This window comes from Drosophila obscura, unplaced genomic scaffold (assembly GCF_018151105.1).
Source record: "Drosophila obscura isolate BZ-5 IFL unplaced genomic scaffold, ASM1815110v1 contig_189, whole genome shotgun sequence".
In the NCBI taxonomy this organism is placed as follows: Eukaryota; Metazoa; Arthropoda; class Insecta; order Diptera; family Drosophilidae; genus Drosophila; species Drosophila obscura.
In genome coordinates this window covers 319,388-331,464 of record NW_024542777.1, presented here as the reverse complement: position 1 = coordinate 331,464, position 12,077 = coordinate 319,388, and the positions used below count along the sequence as shown (strand labels likewise).

At 47.9% G+C, this 12,077-nt stretch overlaps 2 protein-coding genes across 3 annotated transcripts; both read left to right on the top strand.

The window, feature by feature from the left end:
* Nucleotides 1-457: 457 nt before the first annotated feature.
* LOC111076577 (DCN1-like protein) lies at nt 458-1,920 on the top strand. Of its 2 annotated transcripts, none has more exons than XM_022370412.2 (2): nt 458-732; nt 1,024-1,920. In XM_022370412.2, the coding sequence occupies exons 1-2, from the start codon at nt 649-651 to the stop codon at nt 1,864-1,866; spliced, it is 927 nt and encodes a 308-aa protein (XP_022226104.1). In that variant the 5' UTR covers nt 458-648; the 3' UTR covers nt 1,867-1,920. The 2 variants fall into 2 exon arrangements, with proteins under 2 accessions (XP_022226104.1, XP_022226105.1); XM_022370413.2 differs by having other exon boundaries at nt 668-778.
* Nucleotides 1,921-2,065: 145 nt separating this feature from the next.
* On the top strand, nt 2,066-10,718 carry LOC111076576 (microtubule-associated serine/threonine-protein kinase 1). Its single transcript, XM_022370411.2, has 10 exons — nt 2,066-2,205; nt 3,016-3,768; nt 3,851-4,380; nt 4,449-6,236; nt 6,417-6,813; nt 6,882-7,231; nt 7,300-8,466; nt 8,532-8,862; nt 8,928-9,890; nt 9,954-10,718. The coding sequence occupies exons 2-10, from the start codon at nt 3,114-3,116 to the stop codon at nt 10,139-10,141; spliced, it is 6,369 nt and encodes a 2,122-aa protein (XP_022226103.2). The 5' UTR covers nt 2,066-2,205; nt 3,016-3,113; the 3' UTR covers nt 10,142-10,718.
* The last annotated feature ends 1,359 nt before the right edge of the window (nt 10,719-12,077 follow it).

Genomic DNA, 12,077 nt, shown 5'->3' with positions numbered 1-12,077 from the left:
ATTGAGTTTGGCGGTCATTTTCAAATGTATATACATATGTATATGGAAAAATAAATAGTTCACTTGATTTGTTTTGTCGAGTGTGACTGGAACCTCAGAAACCAAGAAAAAAAATAGCTTAACCCCGCTCTGTTTAATCAGGTTAGTAACCAGTAAATATCAACAAAAAATATAATTAATAATTATTTTAGCCCGATACTATCACGATAGTGACTTCGAAATTGAGTTTGAACGAAACTGGAAAATCGTTTACGCATTTCACTTGAAACATACGTGGTAATATTTTCTTATTTTCCAGATTTTTCTAACGGTTGAAGAAGCTCTGTTCGTCAACCTTTTGTCCAATGCACCAATGTAGAAAACGTGTAGAAATGTCATCTATGTGTAGTATTAAAACAAGTGTAAAAAATGAATTTCGATTAATATTAAAGTAATTTTCCAACACCACAAACAGTCGAAATTATTATCAAACCTTGTTTGATTAAACCTTATTATATGAATAATAAAATCAAAATGAGTACTTAAAATTATCAAATCTTTTAAGAAATTCATTCATCTATCGGATAAAATTCTGTGTTAAGTGCTGAGGGCTGCAGCTAGCCAGTAATCCAAAGCCGAATATCAAAATCGAGGAATATCAACGCAATCATGGATGGCAGCGCTGCCGGCGTCGCTGCTGTTAGACAGCATTTGCATGAGGGACAGCGGACAGCGCCCCCCGCAACAGTCAGAGTTAGTTGAATAAACAAATAATATAAGAATTATTTAGACAGCAATGGTGAGCAGCAATTGAATTATTTTTAAATTGCAATGAAAATGCCTTGTTGCATGTGCCCGAGTAGCGAAAGTGGTGGCCTTGTATTTGCGACGCTGAGGCATCTTCTTCTTTCCCTTAGTAGGCTGCGCCAGCTTACGCACTTTTGTTTTTGTATTTATGCAATTCGCCTGGGCATCGTCATTGTCCGTCTATCTATTATAACAAATATTTATTTATAAATATTCAATTGATTCGTTTATCTGCAGAACAAACTCAAGTCGAGCCAACACCGCGACAAGGTGAAGAAGTTTATTTCGCTGACACAGACAGGGGAACAGACGGCAATTTTTTGTCTGCAACAGAATGACTGGAAAATGGATCTGGCCAGTGACAACTACTTTCAAAACCCCGAGTATTATTACCGCGAGCTTGATCGGAAGCGCATCGAGCAGTTATTTATGCGATACCGCGATCCGAGTGATCCGCTAAAAATCAGTTCGCAGGGCGTGATTCGATTCCTAGAAGATCTAGACCTGAAACCCGACTCAAAGCTCGTCCTGATTATTGCGTGGAAATTTCACGCCGAGGTACAGTGCGAATTCTCACGGGATGAATTTACAAATGGCATGTGCGATCTGGGCATCGATAGCATTGAGAAACTCAAGTCGAAGCTGCCATTGCTGGAGATGGAACTAAGTGATCCTGTTAAATTCAAGGATTTTTATCACTTCACATTTAACTATGCCAAGGATCCGGGACAGAAGAGCATCGATCTGGATATGGCAATTGCATACTGGTGCATAGTTCTGAGCGGGCGCTTCAAGTTCTTGGACATTTGGTGCAAGTTCCTCGAGGAGAAACACAAGCGAGCCATATCGCGAGACACCTGGAATTTGCTCCTAGATTTTGCCACCAACATCGACGATCGGATGAGTAATTACGACTCGGAAGGAGCTTGGCCTGTACTTATAGACGATTTCGTTGAATGGTGCCAAGAAAACAATCATCTGAAGGAAGAGACATCGTCAGGGTGCCAGCAGCAGACGTCCCAAAGGAACATATCTAGCGCATACCCGACCTCGCATAGTACAAACATGAATTATGGCTAACGAATTGTTAGAGCTGCTATATTCTCATTAATAATAGATTTGCTTTTACTCTGATTATTCTAAATAATGAAGATATTAAGCAAGGCGGGTACATTTTCATTTTCTCTAAAAAAAAAAAGCGTAAAAATAAACAAAATTAGCAAATGTATTCGATGTATCGATTAGAGGCGTATCGATGGCGCTACTGCCTTACCATCTCTATGAGTGTGACCGTTTTGCTGATTATTGTTACAACGATTTTTCGCTCTGCTGTTGAAAATATTTATTAATATTCATTCTAGGGCCTGCGTGGCCCACGAATGCGGGTGTGTTAGACAGCGACAATACCGTGTAGAAAATGTAAAGTCATAAACTGTGTGTCCAAACTCTTTAAGTGTTCAAATGGCGAGGAGACATTGATTCTTGGTTCCCTCCCCTGCTCCTAACTACCGTAATTGCTGTGTCTGCGTGTGGGCGGTCATAAAGGGAAGGAGAGGAGTGGTGTTTGCCATCAAAAACTTTTTATTCACAAATCCCTTGCCCTTGGATAGTGGTGACTGGGCTCTGTATAATCAAATTTAAGCAAATAGTCAGCACGAATGCGATCCCAATTATCATGTGAATAACTCGCTCGTCTCGCCTCAAGTGGGCGAAATTTAAACAAATATATACACACGTACACACCCAAGAGAGCACGAACATTCATGTGTGTATATGTGAATATATGGTGTGTAAATAAATGCCACTAAACAGACCAAAATTAAACAAAAACAAACTTGGGCGCTGATAACCGCAGAAATCGGACTACGACAACGCGGCGACGTTGCCGTCCGTGCAGACCTCGGACCATCACAAGATCGGTTCTTTTAGCATAATCCCTGTCCGGCATCCGTAGATGGGCACAGTAGTGCCTGACATCCAGAATATTTAGACTACGCATCTTCTCATGTGACAATCGTAAAGGGACGGGACGGCACATTCTTTGTCTATTTACATAAGCGCACACACATATTTGTATGTTCATAATTGTGCACATCCATTTCCGATTCGACTATAGGCAGATATTAGCTCTGCGTAAGGATTGTCAGTGCCTTTGTTGGGATTGGCGGGCGAACTGGAACCTGAAAAGCCTTTGCCAGTCGAATGCTAATTGATTTATTTACACTACAGCAGCCGACGACATGCCAGCCAACAGCAACAGCAAATACACCACCAACAGGAAAAACAAAAGGCAAGACCGCTAAGATCAAAAGGTAGAAATCAAGATCATGAGTCGCCAGGATACATCTTCGTCGTTGTCAGGAGTGGAACCCCGTTCAGCGGAGGAAGCTGCCGGCACAACAACAACAACAACATCATCGCCTGCAGCCGCAGCTACCGGCAGTAAAATATCCACCTCAACGCCACAGAAAGGTGACGAGCCAGAGAAAGAGTTCATCAATCAGAGTGTGGCCAGCGAAATAGATGCAAGCGGCACCCTGGCTATATCTATGTCCGTTGAAAGCAGCGGCTCAACGGCCTCCACCATGAGTGGCAGTCCTGTAGCCAAGCGTCAACTGAGCACAGCTAATCTGTCCCGAATACGTCCCCAGTCGAGTTACTCGGCCCGGGTTCTCATCTTTGACGATTCAGATCAAGAGGCTGCTGCCGCAGCAGCTGCCCTAGCAGCCGCCTCGTCTTCCTGCAATAGCAGCGTGAAGTCGTGCAGCGGCCTGGAGATGCTTCCCACATCCCCAGCAAAGCTGTCGATTGGAAACGATAGCACCAATAGCTCCTCGATAATGAGAAACCTGAACCTAACCAAGAGCTCGTCCGGGGGTCTTTCGGGCAGTTCCAGCTCATTGCACTCACGTGGCTACACGGCTCTGCTCCGCAAGATTTCCTATCAGCAGCACACTAACTCCTTGCGCACCGTCAGCAGCGGTAAGAGATGACTGATGCCCACTCAGTTCAACGAGCAATTTTTATAGAGATTAATTACAATATCGTTCTGCTCATTTTGCAGAAGCATCCAACTTGCTACGCATGCGGCACTCCTCGCTGGGAAAGTCAGCTCCCTGTCTCACTGGCAACTATTTCCGTCATGAGCTGGCTGGTCCGCCTATGGCTCAGGCCAAAAGCCATTCAGCAGTTCCCTCGCCTGGCCACAACATCTCGCGGTCGGGTAGCTGTGCATTGATTGGCATGGCCAAGCATCATCACCATAATCTCCATGGTGTGGTGATGCGTGGGTCGGCTGTTGGCGGGACGGGCTCGGGCTCCACTGGTGTCTCCTCCTCCAGTGGTGTCGCTCATCACCGTCTCAGCCTGGTCACGAATGCTTCTGCTGTAGCCTCGACAAGCGGTTCGCGTGCGCATTCTCCGTACTCGGCCAGTCCCGTGGACAGTCCGCGCCTCAATTCGCCCATGCCATTTGCATTTGCTCCGATCAAGCGGATCGCCTCGTGCCGTGGAGTGGTGGACGGACGTCGCTGGTCTGTGGCATCATTGCCCTCCTCCGGCTACGGCACCACCCCAGGCAGCTCCAATTTATCGGTAAAGTTGATAAGAAGAAAAGAAAAAAATCTATAAGAATTTTGAAATGATCATACGTTTTGTTGCAGTCTCAGTGCTCCAGTCAGGAGGCACTTAACCAATTGCCGCACAACATTCCTCCGTGTGTCCAGGATGCTGATGCTGCCGCTGTTGCCGCCGGCGCCTGCTGTGCCGAGCATCTTAAGCAGCACTGTCCCAGGCATTGTGTTTTGTTGCTGGCCGCTGCCCAGAAGCAGCAACAGCAGCAACAGCTGCACAAGCAGAAGCTTACGATTGCAGGTTGTAGCAATTGTTGTGCTGATTTAAGCCTTGCCTGTAGCGGAAAGGGTCAGGATAATAGCAACAGATCAGCCTCGAATGCCACGCCAGGCTCAGGCGGCGTCGCCCCCGGACGATTGTCGCCCCATTTTCGTCCACGCTCCCGATCGTTATCCAGTCCCTCGCGCTCGCCCATTGTGGACAATGAGATTGCGGTGATGAATACTTTGTACAAGGAGCGGTTTCCCAAGGCTACCCAGCAGATGGAGGAGCGTCTGAAGCACTTTATCCAAGAGAATAAAAGCGCTGCTTGTAGCAGCTTTCGGGACTCCCAGCCCATAGTGCGGTTTGTGCATCATCAGGTGCTAGAAATGGCCCGCGATTGCCTGCATAAATCTCAGGCGAAGCTGATTACCTCGAAATATTTCTACGAGCTGAGTGAGAATCTGGAGCGATTGCTGGTTGAGACCAAGGAGAAGTCCCCGGAAGCAGCCGCCGAGCTGAGTGGCGTGATCAAAAAACTATTACTGATCATCTCGCGCCCGGCACGCCTGCTCGAGTGCCTGGAGTTCGATCCCCAAGAGTTCTACGAACTACTGGAGGCGGCCGAGGGTCATGCCAAGGCCATGCCCGTCATTAAGGCAGATATACCACAGTATATCATACACAAATTGGGCCTGAATCGGGATCCCATTGCCGAGCTGCAGCAGGAATTGCGGGAAACACAGCAGATGTGCTCGGAGCAGGTCACAGTGAATGCGGACCTGCTGCAGCAGGGCGGTTCTCTGCTACTCAACTCGCCTCTCACCAGTGCCGCCAAGCAGTTAAGCAGCCTGGCCCTCGATGCCGTGCCTCTGGATTATCCCGTCCATCCCAGTGGAACTAGTACGCCACAGCAGCCACCTCAAACGCCAGTGGCTGCGTGTGACGGACAGCCTGCTCCCAGCTTCGCCTTGGCGGTTAGTCAGCTGAACGAGGCGGACGAATGTACGGGATTTGGGTCAGGCACTGGTACAGAAACCTCGCAGCTCCAGACATCTGCTGCAGGTATACCACAGCCGTTACCACACGAAAACGACTTTGACATTGCCAAGCTGATCTCAAATGGTGCTTATGGAGCCGTCTATTTAGTGAAGCACAAGACGACCCGTCAACGCTTCGCAATGAAAAAAATCAACAAGAATAATCTCATTTTGCGCAATCAGGTGGAGCAGGTGTTCGCCGAGCGGGACATTCTGTCGTTTGCCGACAACCCCTTTGTGGTCAGCATGTATTGCTCGTTTGAAACGAAAAAACACCTGTGCCTGGTCATGGAGTATGTGGAAGGCGGGGACTGCGGAACCCTTCTGAAGAACATTGGACCGCTGCCGGCAGATATGGCTCGCTTCTATTTCGCCGAAACAGTATTAGCCGTGGAGTATCTACACAGCTATGGCATTGTCCATCGCGACCTAAAGCCGGACAACTTGCTGATCACAGCCCTGGGCCACATAAAGCTGACCGATTTCGGCCTCTCCAAGATGGGCCTCATGTCGCTGGCAACCAATTTGTACGAGGGCTACATTGACTCGGAGACTCGACAGTTTTCTGATAAGCAGGTGAGTAGGGTACCACCTAAAGAGAGCTGGAGACCTAGACAGAGCAGAAGAAAGAGGCTGGCACACAACTATGCTTCCCGGATGGCCTCACATTTCCTTAGCTTACGTGTCCTAATAATGTTTCGCTAATATTTTTCATTCATCCCCTATGTTCTATACCGATCCCGCTCTCTGTTTCAGGTGTACGGTACACCCGAGTACATTGCCCCGGAAGTTATCTTGAGGCAGGGCTATGGCAAGCCCGTCGACTGGTGGTCCATGGGAATCATCCTCTATGAGTTTCTCATCGGCTGTGTGCCCTTCTTTGGCGAGACGGCCGAGGAACTGTTTGCCCATACAGTCAACGATGACATTGAGTGGCCGGACAGCGAGGACTGGCCGGTGCAGTCCGAGGCGAAGGACATTATAACGCAATTGCTGCAACAGAACCCGCGCGAACGATTAGGAACCCAAACGGGTGCCATGGAGATGAAAGAGCATGTGTATTTCCTCGGCATGGACTGGAATTCGTTGCTGCGCCAAAAAGCCGAGTTTGTTCCTCAGCTTTCGCATGATGATGATACCAGCTATTTTGATAGTATATTTCACTGATAATTTAGGGCTTAACTGATCGAATGGCTAAGGATAATCTTTCTCTTCAAATAGCTCGCATGGATCGCTATAATCATGATCTGGCTGGAGAGGATACGGACGACACGGACGATACTCCCGTCTTCGGCAGCTTCAATTCGTGTACGCCGCAATATAGAAAACAGCACTACAGCTGGTCCCGCCATGCATCATCGACATCAACTGCAACTGATGAGGCAAAGGCCACACCACCCACCTTGACATGCTTGCCATCACGTGCCCAGGCAATGCCAATGCCAGTGGCAGCGGCCAGCACCTCAACAGGCGCCTTGCCTAAACTGAGAACGGGAACAGGAGCAGGACTAGCATCCAACGAAGGAGCTGTCAACAAGTTCTTGAATACGCCACAGCTGCGTAAACTGGATGTGAGCTTTCTAGGGAGAAATATCCAATAAGTTATTCCAACAATTGAATTTATTTTTTTTTGGTACAGCTCTCTTCCAGCTGCCTGAAGGTGCCGTCCACCCCAGATGCGGATTATTTGCCCGAACTGCTGCACAACGTCACCATTGGCAACGATGCTGAGCTACGGATGCTCAAGCACTATCTGCAGCAACCGACACCGGCTGCCACGCAACGGCTGCACCAACGACACAGCATGCCACCAAACACAAACACTACCATCATTAGTACGCCGGCCACTCCTCCGCCGGCTACTCAGGTAGCAGGAGCCACAGTCACAGCCACAGCAACAACGGTGAGCAGCTTTTCCCGCAGCACCCCGGAGAGCTCGCAGACGGACAGCGACGACTTCTCGCCGCAGATAAATCGCAAGCGGAAAGGAGTCTGTGCACGAGATATTCTGCCGCGCTTCTCCATTTCGATTGAGGATGAGACAATTTCCGCGGGCAGCTCATCGACTGAGAACATGATTTTGCCAAGAGAGCAATCGCCGCTGGCCTTGCAGCACCAGCCCAAGTCGATGGACGGTACCAGCAGTGGCAGCATGAAACACCATCGCTCGAGATCGATTGTCAAGTCCGCCTCAGCCTTGGGCCTCTCTCTAATGACGTCGCTGGACAATAGTCAATTGGCAGCACAGCTGTGTGGAATTCAGTCTCCAGGTGGAGGAGGCAACGGCTCCAGCACGGCAAGCTCCAGAGATACATCCCCGTGTCGAGAGCTGTCGCCGCTAGTGACCAATTTGAAGCCTCCGATCATTATTCGACGCGGGCCTCGAGGTTTCGGCTTCACTGTCCACACAATACGCGTCTATTATGGTGACACGGACTTTTATACGATGCATCATCTCGTCATGGCCGTAGACGAGGGCAGTCCGGCCTTTGAGGCTGGACTACGGCCGGCAGATCTCATTACCCATGTAAATGGCGAGGCCGTGCAGGGCCTGTTTCACACGCAGGTGCTGCAGCTGCTCCTTAGCGGAGGCGAGCACGTCACCTTGAGGGCCACACCGCTGGAGCACACCAGCATACAGAGCGGCGGTCGCAAGCGCGATCTAATGCAGAGCAAGCTGGCCAAGAAGGGCTTGAATCGTCAGAAGAAGCAAACCAAACGGGAGCACGATAAGAAACGAAAAACCTCGCTGTTCCGCCGGATAAGCAGCAAGCGTGCGAACGCAGAGATGCAGCAGGTTAGTCATGTGAGTCATCATCAAAAGACACATCAAGTATTCGCTAATCCTATGTTTCTCCCTTCTTCTGACAGTTTTCCGCTGGCACCAGCTCACCCACCACTCCATCGGCCAGGAACCTGTCGCCACTAGACTCTTCGTATCACAGCAGTAGCTGCTGCCAGTCGGCAGCAAACTCCTCATCACAATCCACTTCACCATCATCCTCGTCGCCCAACACGCCCACAGCCACCAGTGGCAATGGAGGCGCATGCAGTGCTAATGGTGGATCTGTCCCTGCACCAGCTATTCCATCAGCTCTCTGCGTGCAATTGCCCTTGGCCACCCCTCTTGCGCAGGTGGTGCTGCTCCCACATGTGGGTGCTGCTGTTGGCAGTAGCCCCACCTCTGTGGGAAATGTTCCAGGTGAGTGTGATTCCGCCAAGGAAAAGTATAAACAAAGAAATGTGTGAAATTTGTTTGTTTTCTAGTTTCTCCCACCGGCGTCGTTCCGCAGCTATATCAACGTCCATCTACTCTACATGGTCTTAAGCACAAGCTTCATGCCGCCACCGCCGTGATTGCAGGTGGAAGCAGCACCAGCAATCCTTCCGGTGGATTAAAGACCTTGCACTCCTCGAGCAACAATTCGCTGCCAAATCGTAGGAAGTCTGTGGGTCACATTCCGCTCTCGCCGTTGGCGCGCACACCATCACCCTCGCCTTTGCCGTCGTCGCCTACGCGGTCCCCGTCTCCGCTGGCCTTTCCATTGGTCGGACATCAGCCGGGGGCCTCCAATACCACGCAATCGTACAGTCCTGGGAGCACGCTGCCTACCTTGCAGACGGCGACGAACGCCAGCACCAAGAAGGGGGGTTTTGCTAGGACCAAGTCGGCTGAACCGAGCTCTCCTTTGCTACGTCGCGCCTTGTCGCCGGATCGACTGCACCCCCGCAGTGCCGAAACAAAGATTTCGCCTCTCTGCTGCTCGCCGCCGATCAAACAACCAACTCATCAGCGGGTGGTGACTACCACTTGGAGATCAACATCAACACCCACTGGGGCCAATGGTGCTTCAACTGGCGGAGGAGTAGTCGGAACAGTAGGCAACGGAACAACGCCCCAACAGCTGGTTCCCTCAACTGAGGAATCACAACGACAGTCCGGGGCAGGGACTGGCGCATGTGCCTCGACAGTGGCAGGTACGGATCCAAGCTCGACCGCTGTCGTTACGTTGGCCAGCTGCGAGCTGCTGCCCCGAATTGCCGAAGAGAAGGATTCACCCACCAGCACCCAGGACATCAGCAGTGTGTCCGAGGGATTTATGCCCGCCATAGAAGAGTATACCGAGGGGGAGTCATCGTCGCCCACACAGACCCTGGAGAAGCCGGAAAAGATAAAGGGCAACAAGCAGGAGCGGGAGACTGTAGGAAAGGCCAAGAAGGTCGAGCTGGGTAAGAGCTTGATGAACTTTCAATGTTGAGTATCAAATAGTATCAAGTCTGCTTCCGTTTTAGTTAAATCTGCACCAGATTCTGCTAAAAGCAAACCCCTGAGTAGTGGCTGCAAAACTTCGATTACAACGACAAAGCCGGCCAGTCAAAGTGTGACCATATCAACAGCACCACGCAAGGATCCAACGGCTGTCACACCAAACGAAGCTCCCACATATACAGCCACTTCCGCCGCCAAGCAAAAAAAGTAGCGCCAGAGAAACTGTGGGTGTGGACTCGGATGCTTATGCTTTAAATGAAGTGTTTAAATGTGTGTTATAATTTTATAATTGTCAGTCCAACTAGTGAGTGGAACGCAGCAAAGGCAGAGAGGAATGAACAGCCGTAGGAATTCAATATATGTATAACGAAGGATTGCGTTTTGACATTTTTTCAAAGTAAACCTTTTTTTTCGCAAAACACAATATTAGCAATGAAATTAATTAGAAAATTTGGAAAACTTGTAGTGTGTAGTACTATGTTGTTGCGTAACCGACAGATGGAGTTGGAATAAGGAAAGCAAAAATAAAGCAAAAGCTTTAAAATTGCAGTTAAAGCAAATCAAAGAGGCACCCCACAATTATGTATTGTAAATAGATGTGTAACATTGATAGATCGAACCATATTTGGATGATAAAGAAGGAAAACAGTCAGTTTGAGCAAAGTGCATGTAGTGAGGTCTGCTTACGCAGATATACTCGTTCATATTTATAAAACTTTTGCGAATCTATACCCTATGCCTAATTCAATATAAATAAATGTTATATGTGTGTAATAAAAAACCAAAAACCAAAACTCCGCTTTTCTCAACTATTGACATTTTTTAATTAATTGTTCTTTTTCTCAACTATTAACATTTTTTAATTAATTGTTCTTTAACCAATGTTTACCTAGAAATTAAGCTTATTTTTGTAAATAATAGAGAACATTTAATGGTCGGTTTAGTGAACCACAGTCGCATGGACGCGACGCTTAGCATTGACTGTCCAGCTAGAGATCTATTTAACCATGAACTCGTGGGCCACCAAGTAAGCGAGGCGGTTGACTTTAATCAAGATAAGTCAGAAGGCCCCGAAGGCTCCCTCTTAAACGAGGAAGAACGTTGCTGGACGTTAGACAACAGACAGCTAAGCCAGACCGAATTGATGACCTCGATTCGTTCCGATAATGACACCAATTCGGAGGAGATATGTTATCCACAAACACAGGACAAAGGACTGCAAAAAAATTAATGCTATCTACTCCTACCATCTCCGCAAATATCCCATTAAACAGCCTCTGATAGGCGGAGAAACAACATCCAGCTGGAATCTATCAACAGATCGCGAAAAACATGGACGCCTTTTCGGAGGAAAGTGAGATTAATGACACCGTGATGCATATCAACAACAGAAGAAAATTGTTTCTATGTGAGCAAGTCGAATACAAAAAAGCTGATAGTAGAGTTTTCGAATAACAATAAAACTATGAAGGATCTTTGCCATGTACGATGTGTCCTCCATGTTCCAGTTCAGTAAATTTAGAGTGAACTTGAGATTTTTAGAAAAGAATGGAGAATATTTAATGGTGGAGGAGAACTTTTTTGATGAGGCTCCTCTCTCCTATTGCTTCGATTCGCACAAGAGAGCGAAAAACAACTGCGAGTTGATAAACTTAATGCAACTAATAATATATGCAGACCAAATAATACTTGTAAATAAATCAAGAACGCAGAAAAACTTACGGAAAGTCAGAGGAAAACTCTGAAAAATATTATAAGAAATAATTTTGTTACACAAAGACTTCAGTTGCGAAAATAATGCGCAGAACTCTTGACCCAAGAAGTGAATAGAGTTTTTGGAAAGAAATCGGTTGAGAAATGGAAGGAGATATTAATAGGCTCATACAGATATAGCAAGTTTGCGGGAATTTTATTATATAAATAATAATCACATTTCTCTCTCAGTAAATAAACGAAATATAAAAGAAGGAGCACCGAAAGCTGCAAGCCAGGGTGCCAGAGCCAACCAAGAGAGCGATCCGGCCATGATGGAATTATATAAGGTGGTCTCCTCGGATGCCTCCTCGGAAGCCTCGTTCGGTATTTAGTCCCTTAACGTTCAGTGCGTGCTCGCTTGTTGAAGAGAAAGCTTTTGGTAAGCATTGTCA

Bases quoted from the DNA above. Each gene is read 5' to 3' on its own strand.
- LOC111076576 (XM_022370411.2), top strand. From the start codon at position 3,114: ATGAGTCGCCAGGATACATCTTCGTCGTTGTCAGGAGTGGAACCCCGT. The intron at 6,814-6,881 runs GTATATTTCACT...CTCTTCAAATAG, and splicing joins TGATACCAGCTATTTTGATA to CTCGCATGGATCGCTATAAT. The intron at 7,232-7,299 runs GTGAGCTTTCTA...TTTTTGGTACAG, and splicing joins CACAGCTGCGTAAACTGGAT to CTCTCTTCCAGCTGCCTGAA.
- LOC111076577 (XM_022370412.2), top strand. From the start codon at position 649: ATGGATGGCAGCGCTGCCGGCGTCGCTGCTGTTAGACAGCATTTGCAT. The intron at 733-1,023 runs GTTAGTTGAATA...GTTTATCTGCAG, and splicing joins CGCCCCCCGCAACAGTCAGA to AACAAACTCAAGTCGAGCCA.